Genomic DNA, 14,229 nt, shown 5'->3' with positions numbered 1-14,229 from the left:
TGGGCTTTTGAAGATGTTGAGCCCTGACTGAGTGTGTATGTATGAATATTGATTTCTGATAAATCTCAGATGATTTCTTGGTCACCTCCAAATTTCTGTTCAAGGAGGTAACCGGGTAGAAATGAAGATATTACAGGAGCTGCTACTTTTTATATCTCAAGGAAATATTTTTAAAATTTTTATTAAGATGGTACATTTTTAGGGGCACCTGGTGGCTCGGTCAGTTGATGTCCAACTCTTGATTTTGGCTCAAGTCATGATCCTGGGGTCAAGGGATGGAGTCCCACATCAGATTCAGCATTGCGCGTGGAGCCTGCTTAAGATTCTTTCTTTCTGGGGCGCCTGGGTGGCACAGTCGGTTAAGCGTCCGACTTCAGCCAGGTCACGATCTCGCGGTCCGTGAGTTCGAGCCCCGCGTCAGGCTCTGGGCTGATGGCTCGGAGCCTGGAGCCTGTTTCCGATTCTGTGTCTCCCTCTCTCTCTGCCCCTCCCCCGTTCATGCTCTCTCTCTCTCTGTCCCAAAAAAAATAAATAAAAAACGTTGAAAAAAAAAAAATTCTTTCTTTCTCTCTCTCTGTCTCTTTCTCTGTTTCTCTCTCCCTCTACCCTTCTTCTCCACTCACGTTCTCTCTCTTTCTAAAAAAAAAAAAGATAGTACATTTTTAAGCAACCACAAGTATACCGGGTGATTCTGCGATATTACAGATTTATTTAATAAAAGACATTATCATCCACACATTATATCAAGTCAAAAACATATCGGTCATACATGTATATATTTTCTATTTTAAGGCCCCCTCCTTTTTCTTACTTAGGAAATATTTTATTGTACAAAAACTTACATTTGTTGTATATAGGGGCATGGCAAAACAACCTTTTGTTAATCCATTTTCTTTGAGAGTTTCTGTGAAAAGTAAAGATTTACTTCCTAACACGTCCTTCGAGAATATAACTTTCTATATAGTTGTGTAACTATATGTTGTGTTGTGTTGATATTAAGTGTCTTGGGACAGTAGGTATACAATTGAAAACAGATCAGAAAAGCTAGGGTGAAGACCACTTCTAAAGAGAAATCTCCACGAACTTGGCATTTTCCACCACAGGATAGATGCTGCAGGGTCATCACACTCTAAACGTGGTTTGATTATGTGAAGCCATTCACTAAGACACTGAAGAATTAATGCATCTAGGATATTGTCTTCTTCTGAAACAAATTTCAACAGAACCGCATCTGGGATTTCTTTAAAACAACCTTCAGTATAGAGTTTTTTGTGATACTTCCTCCAGGAATATAGATACAAAACTCAAAATCATCTATTTCAGGAATGCATGGGCTTTTTTCCATTTCTTCCCAGTTAAGGCTCTCTATTTTATTTTGAACAGTTTTTTTGCACCAAAGATGTAAGCAGGTATCAGAAGGGAGTCTTGCCAATGTGAAATGTAGATCATTACAGTGATATGAATGACTGCTTGAAAGAACAATAACTTTGGCACAGTTACTACTTTTCACCCAGGAAAGCAGCTTTTTCACAGAATGGCTTTAATTTGTACTTAATAAAAATGGATCTTAACTGAAGAGCCACTAGCTTTTTTGAAGGCAATGAATATACTTCAGCATCTGTACTGAGTTCTATTGAATTTACTTCTGCAGTTGCATATGGACGGTTTCCAACCATCTGCCCAAGAGAAGTGGTGTAGAAGTAACCAATCTTACACATATGCAGCGTAGAAATAATCCAATCTATTACAAGCTGGCCAACATTTCCAACAGGCACTGCTGGCATTAGGATGGTGAAACCCCCCGGGGTCAGAGACCGACTCTCTACAGCAAAACATGGTCACACTGAAGTAAGTGGAAGGGCTGATGGGGAGAAAGAGGGCGGCTCGAAGTAAGTGGAAGGGCTGATGGGGAGAAAGAGGGCGGCTCTGTCCCAAGGCCCCAGAACTTTAAAGCCTCTTTGCAAAAAAACTCAACTTTCCTTGGACAAAAATGAGATTGATATTCAAAATGTCTCAACTTTTAAATGTTGCCACTCAATCAGTTGCATTCATTAGCTCTTAGTTTACCTGTGCAGGTATTTAATACAGAAATTGATAATTAGACTACTTTGAACAAGCTAGTAGCACCTCTTTTTCACCTGTGGCAGGATAAAATTATATGTCCACATATCATAAAGTATCATTATCTCAAGGAGAAAGAACATTATGTACAAGGCATTGGCTTTCTCATGTTTTCTTTTTCTCCCTACTAACAATATCAAGATTTGAAAGACCTCATCAAATAACTGGAAATGTATGAATATTAGATAGATTCCAGGCTTCTGGAGCATGGTATGATGAATTCTCTAGATGTAAAAGCTCTGGGAAAATTTCTATGGCTCCAGGGACAAATTTATTGATCACATACATTATGAAATATTATTTCTGCAATATAAATGTAAGTTGCTACTAAAAATCATCCTACGGTGTTGAGCTAGATATAATGTTTAAAAATACTCAAGTCATGGGAATGCAAACTGGTGCAGCCACTCTGGAAAACAGTATGGAGGTTCCTCAAAAAACTAAAAATAGAACTACCCTATGACCCAGCAATTGCACTACTAGGCATTTATCCAAGGGATACAGGTGTGCTGTTTTGAAGGGACACATGCATCCCCATGTTTATAGCAGCACTATCAACAATAGCCAAAGTATGGAAAGAGCCCAAATGCCCATTGATGGATGAATGGATAAAGAAGATGTGGTATATATATATACACAATGGAGTATTACTCAGCAATCAAAAAGAATGAAATCTTGCCGTTTGCAACTACGTGGATGGAAGTGGAGGGTATTATGCTAAGTGAAATTAGTCAGTCAGAGAAAGACAAAAATCATATGACTTCCCTCATATGAGGACTTTAAGAGACAAAACAGATGAACATAAGGGAAGGGAAACAAAAATAATATAAAAACAGGGAGGGGGACAAAACAGAAGAGACTCACAAATATGGGGAACAAACTGAGCGTTACTGGAGGGGTTGTGGGAGGGCAGGTGGGCTAAATGGGTAAGGGGCACTAAGGAATCTACTCCTGAAATCATTGTTGCACTATATGCTAACTAATTTGGATGTAAATTTAAAAAAATAAAAAATAAAATAAATAAATAAATAAAAATACTCAAATCAAACATTTTTTATATGAAGCTGTCTGATATCACATTAAAATTGTGCTGCACTGTGTAGAAATGATAAACGCTATTATCCTGCTGTTAGAAATTACACAATTACAAAAGAGAACAGTAGGGCCGCACGGTAGCAAAATGTTTGGTGGGACCAGAGTGGACAGGTGGATTCAGAACCAGGTTGACTGGCCAGCTCTGTGCCCTCTAGCTCCCTCTCTCTTAATCTAGCTGCATGCAAACTGCAGAGCAGTTCTAGTGTGCTGTGGGATATGTGGGCACATCCTCGGGAAGGGCACCAACCACTTATCTTCTTTTTACTTTATCCTTAGTAGCAACTATTTATTTCCCAGAAAGAAGGCTCACAGACCAACAAAACTGTTGCAGACCTTGAAATCTGGCTCATTTTATACTGCATCTGAGAATAGAATGCCTATTTTCTGCAAGAGAATGTGTACCAGTATTTGTTAAATTTTAAAGTTATTATCAACATCAGCACTGAAAACCTGGTTTTTTGAATATTAATTGGAATGACCCTTTAAATGTGGGCTATTTTCTTACCGGTCCCATAAAATATGTAAATTTGTAATTATAAATATATTGCCAATTTATGAGGCCTGTTTAAAGACTGCATGAAGCAAAATAAAACATCCTTAGTTATTACATAGGATGAAATATGTACAATAACATTCTCTTGATTATTACTAGATGGCACAATATAACCTTAATATAATATATTCTCTCTCTTTTTTTCTGTTCACTGTTTTAGGTTCTGTACAAATGGCATCTTAATGATTTCAAGTCAAATCAATATTTATTTAATCACTTCCATAAACACTGGTCAAATGGTGTCCTATTAGCTGAGTGACCTTAGACAAGTCACTTACCCTCCCTGTCCTCAGTTTTCTCATCTGTGAAATGCAAATAATTAGTGTACCTACCTAGCTCAGAAGAGTTGTTGCGATGTTTAGGTGAGCAAATAGATGTCAGCATTTAGAAAAGTGCTTGACACTTTGTAGGTTAGTTATTATTCTTTTCCAGACACTCTACCAGATACTTATATATAAAATGTGAGTATATGTGTATATTTTCTACATTTTAACTTTCCCAAGATCAGAACCGAAACTTGAACTACTATCTGCATGACATTAACCTCCAGGTCCACAGCTTCTCAGTGTGCTGTGCTTGGGCTCTTTATGCATTCAATCTCCATTCACATTTATTAAGTGCCTACCATGTACCAAAATGGTGATAGGTTCAGGGACGTCTTCAGTTCCTATGGAGAGAGGCCGGTTCTGTCTGTGAGGAAAATGGGTGGAAGAGGATAACTCTTAGGCAGGACACTATGAGTAGCTGCACATTCCTCCAAGAATAGTTGTTTGTTTGTTTGTTTTTACTATGGACACTGCCTTTAATCAAAGAAATGCATGGATCCCTAGTATGGAATCTCAAAAAGCCAAACATATAGGACATCAATTTTAGAGAAAGAGTAAGGCCTTCTCATTTTCCTTGAAATGTCTCCACACACAGGCTGTAGTCACATAGTTCATTTGCCAGCACTTTATCGTCAACATTCTCCTCCTTGATAGAGCTGCCTCCCTTTCCAATTAGGCCACATGGTTTGAATGGGAGTGGTTATGTTATTTCAGATCCTATCTCCAAGCCCCCCCCCCCCCCCACTTCCTGTGATATTAACTCATTCAGGATTAGGCTCCAGCCTCAGGCTGGGTCAGTCATAGCATGGTGGCCTCTTTGCCTTGGCTGAATACACCAAGGGTAGGCCCATGACCTAAAAAGAGTAACTCAGTGTCCTTCCGTGGGCTTTTTTTCAAATTAGAATTAGGAAAAGCCAGCCAGCACCTCCTGGGAGAAGGGGCAGCAACAGAAAGCAGAGCAAGAAGCCAGAGTCTCTAATTGGAAACAAAAAATGAAACTGAAAAACAGAGAAGAAGAAACAAGAGGCTAGGACAGGGAGTCCTGGCAGTGTTTCTGTCCCAAGAATTGATTAACAACATTTCTTTAATCACATTTGACAACAAGGTGTCCCTCCACGAAGCTCGCTTTTTGCCCCGGCTTGTTTGATTTGGAATTTTGTCACTTTAACCAAAGGAATCCTTACTAATCCAGATGATCACTCGTTCTGTCCTAAGCGTAGCCAAGAAGTTTCAGTTGTTACCCCATAATCTGTTCGGGTTTAATCCTCACAGTATGTGGGTGTAATAGCAAAAGACAACCCAGAAGATAAAACAAGGACTTAATATGGTCAAAGCTTATGGTTCGTTAGGACGAGTTTGATTGTTGAAGGGATACACGACCCCCAGAAATGCCAAGCACTTTACAAATGGGTGTGTCATTTCATTCCTAAACCTGCAAGGCTAAGCACTCCAAATATTCTGCCACCTGTAATTTCATTAGTTTTAGACATTAGGTGAGTGGTATGACTTCACTTTATTAATTTATAAAGGTCCTGATTCAATCCCTGAACACCAATTAATTAAACATAACATTGCCCAGATATGTACACTCAGAAATTCAAGACTAAAGGGATTTCAGGACCCTTGGTTCTAGTACGAAATCCTAGAGCAATAACCCAATTCAGAAGATCTCTTCCTGTGGTTCTCCCTCTCTCCCTCCTTCTTTTGTCTCAATGGACATAATGTAGGATCTTGAGATTTCACTATACCAATGTGTTGCCTATCAAAGCAGAATCCTAAAATGGGGACATGACTGGGGCATAGGGCCAGACAGAAACTGGGGACTCATTTATTAGTTTTATGCCACCTTTAGACACAGAAGAAACATACCCTAAGCTAATTTGGAACAGTATGGAATCATTCCTTTACTAATCAGTATACAGATCAAATTACAGCTAGTTGATATGTGTAGGAACAATATAGAACATAAAAAATAAAAACATGGTTTGGAAAGGACAGTTTTTTATTACTGAAAAATTTTCTATTCATTCACCTATTGTGGGGGCTATTGCAGGTCTGCAGGTTTCCCCTGGTGTCCCCAATCCAAGAATATCGCAACCCTGCTTACCCTGGAGACATGACCCTCCCACACCCCCCCCCAAACAGCAGTGTCACTTAATGCAAAAAAGCTTGACTTCCTAACTTCTCCCTCTGTGGGAATGGCCGCAATGCCTTCTACTTCTCAAAAGATCACAGTATTAAGAGTGTCTATGAAATGCTACGTTCCTCCACCCATGTTAATGCAGCCAATTTACTTTTTGTCACATTTGGTTTTACTACTTTTTCTTTATTTTCATAACTATTTTCCTAAACTACGTCCCAGTGATCAGATTGGATAGCAGCAGTTCCTGGCTTATTCTGATTTTGTCTTCCTGAAATTTATTATGCTCTTTGACTGTCAGGTAATTTCTACCCTTTCCTTCAAGTATCCATAGTATACGCCTGTGGCTTTCATATTAAAACAAAACTCTGTTTTGGCACTTGAAACCTCCACCAATTCCTTCTTATTTTTTAAACCATTATTTTTTTTTCATTTATTCATCCAAATCAGACTATATTTGAGTGCTTACTAAAACTGCTCTCCTGGGTCCCAGGGATGCAGCAGTATAGAAAATAAAGCTCTACTATCATGGAGCTCCCACACCAGCATATGAAGGCAGACAAGAAACAAAGAAACTAATACAACATTTGATGGGTGGAGATGAGTGATAGGAAGAAAAAGATTAAGCAGGATTAAAAAAAAATAGAGATTGTTGAGTGGGCATAAATTTATACAAAGAAGTCTGAGACTATTCTAACATCGGAAAAAGACCAGCAGGAAGTGTAGAGGTGAAGCAGGCAGTGATTTGGGGGAAGAACGTTCTTTACAGAAGGGAAACAATGCTCCAAAAATCATAAGTCATGGGTGTGCTTGTAGCGTCTGAGGAAGAGCAAGGAGGCAGGTATGAAAAGGGAGAGTGGAAGGAGAGCTGAGCAGAGGGAGTGAGGAATCCAGATCCTGCCGGCTGGGCTGTGCGAGCCACATGTGGGTTTTGCTCTGGGAGAGGCAGCAAGCAATTTCAAGCTTGAGCAGAGGAGAAACATGATCTGACTTATCATGGAAAAGATCCCTCCAGTCATGATGTGGACATTACTTACATCAGAAAGAGAGCAAAGGTAATAAGCGTTTCTATTTGCCGCAGTCAGAGGGTGGATTTAGTGTGTGGATGAGGCCCTAGGAAACCTGCACATGCAAGCTTCCGTATAGCCCTGGAAGCCACCGGAAGTCACCGCCTCCCGACCAGAGTAGTGTCTCTCCTAGAAGAGAGCAACAGGGACAAACTTGACCCTTAAGCAATCATTATCAAGTGAGGATCAAAGGAGGGGAAACTTAATGTGTAATTGCTATGAAATTGTAGTAAGTGAAAACACACACACAAAAATGACAAACCGGGTACATATTCTGCCAGTTCCGTTTAATGAGTTTTAAAAATTTTAGCTGACTGTCGGTATTTAATTTTAAAATATTCTGGATTTTGGTCATAAATCAGCAAGACATATTGCTCTAAATTTCATGAAATTGGGTTACATAGGATAAAAACAAAAGAGGCATATAAATTTAATGTCTGTTTATTGATTCACAGTGATTTATGATTCCTTAATATAATTTTCTTTACAGCCAAAATATTTTAAGTATTGATAAATTTAAAAATCAAGAATTATTAATTGAGCACAATCATCATAGCATTAATTTAAATTATTTTATTTATTTTTAATGTTGATTTATTTTTGAGACAGAGGGAGACAGAGCGCAAGTGGGGGAGTGGCAGAGAGAGAGGGAGACAGAATCTGAAACAGGCTCCAGGCTCTGAGCTGTCAGCACAAAGCCCGACTCGGGGCTCGAACTCACAGACGGTGAGATCATGACCTGAGCCGAAGTCAGAAGTCAGACGCTTAACCGACTGAGCTGCCCAAGTGCCCTGCATTAATTTACATTTAAAGTTAGAATTCATAGATAAAATCCTAACAAAGGAGCACAAATCAAAAATATCAGAAATAAGAAAACTGTATGGTTATGATCACATTAAAATTTTGAAATTACTGTTTCTCAACAAATTAGAATTGTTCATTTTTAGTTCATTAATTAAATATTAGGAATATACCGAAATTTTCGATTAAAGATTTCAAGAATTATTTCAAAAAGCTCTAGAACTTCCTTTCTTGCATCCTGTGTCTTCATTAAAAATTTCCATCCAGTCAATGACAACAAACCTGGAAAATATATAAAATTATTACATGTAAATTTAAGTTTATGCCCAATTATTGAAATGTTTATTTTAAGGAAAATTCTATGTATTTTTGCATATAAAAATTATATGCTCATTATATGATAAGCACACACATGAAGTTTTCAAATTTATAGTTTATTGACCAACTCTTCATATAAAAATCAATAAGAAATGTAAATAATCAGAAAACTAGGAAAAGTACACAAACATGTTAAGAGTTGAACTTTGCAACAGTGAAGTAGCATTTTCTACATAACAAGCTAACATAAGTTATAGAAATTGCTATAAGACAATGGGTTAGAGAAAACAAGAAATGTTATTCAGTTTTGTGAGAAAAATGTAAACTCCTGAAAATTATTTTAAGTGCCACTGAACAATATATGACTCATTGATTTTAGTTCATTTTCTCTCTACAAATTTATTGGTAAAATCATAAATTATACCAAGAAAAATATACGTATCATGCCATGGTTGCCTTATTGTCAATAGCTTATAACAGAAAATGAAGCCTAGAATTATAGTTAATTAATTAAATGAAACATTACATATCCTTTAAACAGAATGTTTGGATCAATATGTCCTGATATCAAAAGAGCTTCAAGAAAATTTTTACTTAAAAAAATATAGTGCAGGGGCACCTGGGTGGCTCATTCAGTTAAGCTTCCAACCCTTGATTTTGGCTCAGGTCATAATCTCAGGGCTCTTGAGTTCGAGCCCCTCATGGGGCTCTGTACAGACAGCGAGGAGCCTGCTTGGGATTCATTCTCTCTCTCTCTCTCTCTCTCTCTCTCTCTCTCTCCCTCCCCCACTTTTGCTGCCTTTCCCACTCTCTCTCTCTCTCTCTTAAAAAACTTAAAAAAAAAAAGGGTAGGGCAGAGCAGTTTGATTTCATTTGTGCGAACAGCACAAGTTTTATTTATTCATATTGTTTTATATATAAATGAATTCCAGAAATTTGCACCACCTCTGAAAATTGGGCAAAGGGCCAAGAGATATAAATGAAGTGGTGAAAAAGATGACTTTTATTTTTATTTAATGTGTTGATACACTTAGACTTTTTAAGTTTGAATATATTGTACACACTTTAAAATAAATTAGTAAAAGTCACAGCAATTAAAATGCTTTTTAAATAGAGAAAAAATAAGTTAGCATTTTAAAAACAATTTTTGAAGAGAAGAAATATTTCAAGTTATATCTGTTAACATATGAGAGGTAGTAGTTTGAAAGTGTCCCGAGTACTTGGTCCCAGGTCTACCTCTATTTTCTTCCTACACTCTTTGGGGATGGGAGGGAGGATAATGCTTAATTTCCGTGAAGAGCTATTCTCAGAAACATCTTTTTCTCGTTTCCACGGAGATGGAGCATGTTACTTGATTGGTGGGTGAGAGCATTTGGTTCATGTTTCTCAGCTGGCTAGAGCTAACCTATTATAAAGTCTCAAGACCCAGGGATAGCTTTTTTTTTTTTTCTATTTAAACTAGTGAGGAAATTGGGCTACTTTGAAATCTTCAGAGTTGATTAATATTGAGTCAGTCAACACACCCAACAAGAAAGCAAAGAGCTGACGCTAGATTTCAGACTTATCTAGAGTATAGATTTCAGTATATAGGAGGATGATGTATTAAGGAGAAAGCACAGGCTTTAAAATAATGTGCCAGAATGCAAATTTACTGTCTCCTTTACCAGCTAGTGAATTATTTAAACTTACAAAACCTCTGTTTCTTTACTGGCAAAATATTGGCAATAACGTTTTTTGGCACCACAGAAAAATGTTGTTAAAATATAGATTCCAGTTACTTAAAAATGCATGGGAAAGACAAAGATACAAAGGCATTATCATACAACTGGTTTCTAAACTCAATACTTTTGAAATACCAAACAATGATGATTACCCCCAAAAGTCAGCCTATTGAAACAGATTTTTAAGTTGGTCTATAAACTCTCTTCGGTGTTTGTTTACAAATGTTACTAGGTTTTTCCGTTTCATCTCAGATCAGAATTTGTTTTTTTGACATATTTACTTCTCTAAGTAAATAAATATTTACTTGTCAAAATATGTAGTTATTTCTTAGAGTTAATGTCAACGACTATGAGAAGCTTCTCTAAGTGAAGAATTCAATATGATTGCAGCTACAATATGATTGCAGCTTTTGGAAAGATTACCACTTTGGCTTACCTACACCAAGACCCATATGGGGAACGGCAAATAATAGGAAAAATACGGGGGTTGAAAGCAGGAAGGACTAAGAAGAGATGTTTTCTTTTACTGGGGACCTGCTATAAAAGACTCCAATTATTTACTTTGGTGCTGTTTCTGAAGCAATGGTTTCTGCCAGACCACAGTCTGCTACATAGTTGTTCATTTTATTTCCTTTTCTAAAAAAATGGCAGACTTTAACAATTCAATTGATCAACCAAATAAGCAGAGGCCTTTAAATTACCATATACTTTAACTGAATGAAATAAATTGTTTTCCTACCTGGTTATCAACCTTGTGTCTGGAAAAGCAGCAAAATCCACTTTGCTCCAAAATTAGAAGGTGGTTTCGGAGGCTGTTCATAAGATGCCTGGTGTCTTCTAATGCCAGTCACGGAAGTGATCTTCATGAACTCGGTAACTTAATAAATGTAAAAATGACCTCCTCTATCAATACAATGTTGAGCCAGCAAAACCAACAAAGGTAGGGATTGCATAAAACAAGGGAATACATTTCCTCTTAGATAATGAAAGGGGAATATGTATGGTAATGAAATCAATCTATAATAAACTTGTAAAAGGATGATTCTGGTTTACATGTAAGCTTACCTAAATTGCCCATGTGTAAATGATTGGAAATTTTCTTCTTCTAACATAATCCCATTCATTATAAACTAAGTTGGTCTTAGTTTCTTATAAATCTCACATTTCCTTGAATTTATCTAGTACACCCTCACTTTATAGCCATTTAATTTATAAGCTGGGCCTGCCCAGCCTGACTATAAAGCTTCTCTTCAGAAAGATCCCAGATGGATTCAACAGAGGCCTCTTCCAGTAAAAATCTGCACTTTATAACAGTACACGAAAGAACACCAACCAGCCCTACAATATAAAAATCTTCGATTTCACATTATCACAGAAACAGTGCAATTTACTAACCATTCCTTCCTTACAGAAAACTCAGTAGCTCTAAAAATTTTTGTTCTGTTTCAAAACATTTCAATACTCATTAATTCCAAACATCCAAACACCGTGTAACTTTGGCATTCTTGGAATCAGCAACTCAGGAGAGAGGCTGTGTTTAGGATGAAGTGAGTTGGATCATACATTGACAGAGACTTGCCAGATAATATAGAATTATTGAAAAAACTGTGCGAAACTTCTGTGAAGGTTTAAATTGCACTCCACAGTCCAGGTGTTTCCAACGAATCAGGAAACACCTTGCTTTTACCTTTGTCGGGAGTTTCAAAAGGCACTCTTTTTACTGCATCCAAAAAACCCATACATCCTGAGAGTATGTATAATATTTGTTAAGGTGCAAACAACAGAAACAATGAAGAAGGGAATACTGAGGACGACAATGTGAAGCAAGCCAGCTCCCGATGCGTAAGTCGGCCACATGCCCTGGCTGTTCATTATACGGGTACTTGCATCCACCTCACTGTGGGCAACTCCAACGTTCATGTTTGTCCCCCTGCTCCACTCTGGGCCGCTGGCTGGGAGCAGGACCAGGTCCATAGCAACAGGGTCTCTTCAAGGACGAATGCCAGTGCTCAACCCCAGTCTTGGCAACAATATTTTTGTGAAAGTATTGTAGTGATATTTATATATGGTAATAAAAAAAAACACCTGACACAATTTCAGGCACATGGTGGGTATTTAATACATAGGAGTTCCTTTCTACATGGTAACCTCTTAACTTTATATCACACCCATTGTGTACTTTTAGTTTAATGCAATAGATTATCAGATTTGAAGTTTAGTAAGTTTTTAAAATTGAGATATAATTGGCATATAACATTGTATTAGTTGTGGGTGTACAACATAATTAATTTTTCATTCATTTGCATATGGTGTAAGATAATTGTCCAATTTCATTCTTTTGCAGGTGGCTGTCCAGTTTTCTCAGCCATTTGTTTAAGAGAATGTCCTTTCACTATTACATATTCTTGGCTCCTTTGTTGTAAATTAACTGATCATATATGTATGGGTTTATTTCTGGGCTCTCTATTCTGCTCCATTGATCTATATGTCGGTCTTTATACCAGTACTCTTCTGTTTTGCTAACTACAGCTTTATAATATAGCTTGAATTCTGTACGGGATATGCCTTCACCTTTATTCTTCTTTTACAAGATTGCTTTGGCTATGCAGATAAGTTTTCTTCCCTTTCTCTCTATCTTCTATTTTCTCAGACCTTGTAACACAAAGATTGGTCAACTTGATGTTGTGCCATAAATATCTTTAAGCTATCTTCATCACTTTTCATTCTTCTTTCTTTTTGCTCTTCTCTTTGGATAAAATCCACTGCCTTGTACTCAAGTTCCTGATTCTGTCTTCCAGTTCATCCAGACTGCAGTTGAATCTCTCTATTAATTTTTTAGCTCTGTTATTATATTTTCCAGGTCAATGATGTCAGTTTGGTACTTTCTTATATTTTATATTTCCTTGTTGAAATTTTTATTTTGTTCATGAATTCTTTTCCTGACACCAGAGAGCATCTTTATGACCATTATTTTGAACTCTTTACCAGGAAAATCACTTATCTCCATTTTATTAAAGTCTCGTTATGAAGTTTTATGTTGTTATTTTGTTTGGAACATACTCCTCTGTTTCTTCATTTTCCTTGCCTTTCTGTGATGGTTTCTGTGGATTAGATAAAATAGTCACCTCTTCCAGTTTTGAAAAAGTGGACTCTGTGTAAAAGATAAATCTTATTCAACTCTGCCCTCACTCTTGGTTGTCTCTCAATCCTTTGTGATTGTCCAAGCAGCTTTCTTTGTTCTCAATGGCCCCTAGTAGTTGAAGGTGTGCCAAGACCTGTCAGTGTCCCAAAGAGGCAGAACTCAGTCAGCACCTAGATGCCAGATGATTTTAAACTAGATCCTCAGGTAGCAGCTTTTGTTTGTTACAGTCCTACAGAACCCATGAATTTAAGCCCTATCGGCCATCAGAGCCACACATCAAGGGGTACACTCTGGAGGACAACTGAAGAAAACATGACACCATAGGTGTGCACAATTTCTTTCCAGGAGATATCTCCACCTTGAAATGAGACAGAGAGAGAGTGACAACAGTGCACCTACCATGCCCTCGGTTTCTAGAGAGTATTGTAGTATTAAATTAGAAGACTGCCCCTCAGTTCATAGCTATTAAAATGAATAAATGGGCCTCTTTCATGAAAAGATTGGATATGTTTCAGTTTTCTTCATCTGCTCTGCACCCTTGGGAATTTGCCACAGTGAGTCTGCACAAGCCCTTTAAGAACTGTCTCTTACTTGGCTATAGCCTCCTGGGTCTTGTGGATACAAGCCCTGTTGGCTTTCAAAGCTAGATGCTTTGGGCACCCATCTCTCTCACATGGAAGTCTTAGACATTGATGTGCTAGATGTGGGATTCCAAACCCAGCACTCCTTAAGGAGAAGCTGGGAGTTGTGAGATCCCTCCCGATTGTGTGTCACCTCACCAAGGCTGGGGTTCATGGCAAAATTGTGTCTCAGCCTCTCTTGCTTCATTGTGGATTTTTCTCTCATTTTTTCAAAGGGTAAGAGTCACTTAGCTAGCTTCTGGATTTCTGTCAGGTGAATTGTTCTGTATGTAGTTGTAGATTGGGTGTATCCATGACAGGAGGT

The 14,229-nt window shown here is 37.7% G+C and overlaps 1 protein-coding gene and 1 pseudogene across 1 annotated transcript; both read right to left on the bottom strand.

The window, feature by feature from the left end:
- Nucleotides 1-995: 995 nt before the first annotated feature.
- Nucleotides 996-11,008, bottom strand: LOC122220760 (proteasome assembly chaperone 2-like). The gene is given in 6 exon segments (XM_042940415.1): nucleotides 996-1,267; nucleotides 1,270-1,525; nucleotides 1,527-1,822; nucleotides 4,395-4,459; nucleotides 8,277-8,385; nucleotides 10,894-11,008. Coding segments are annotated over 6 exon segments (1,113 nt in total).
- A 589-nt stretch (nucleotides 11,009-11,597) lies between these two features.
- On the bottom strand, nucleotides 11,598-12,062 carry LOC122219168 (annotated as a pseudogene).
- Nucleotides 12,063-14,229: the final 2,167 nt, after the last annotated feature.

The sequence above is a fragment of the Panthera leo genome, chromosome B2, assembly GCF_018350215.1.
Source record: "Panthera leo isolate Ple1 chromosome B2, P.leo_Ple1_pat1.1, whole genome shotgun sequence".
Lineage (NCBI taxonomy): Eukaryota > Metazoa > Chordata > Mammalia > Carnivora > Felidae > Panthera > Panthera leo.
Note: the sequence above shows the minus strand (reverse complement) of the source record. Positions and strands in the feature narration are given on the sequence as shown.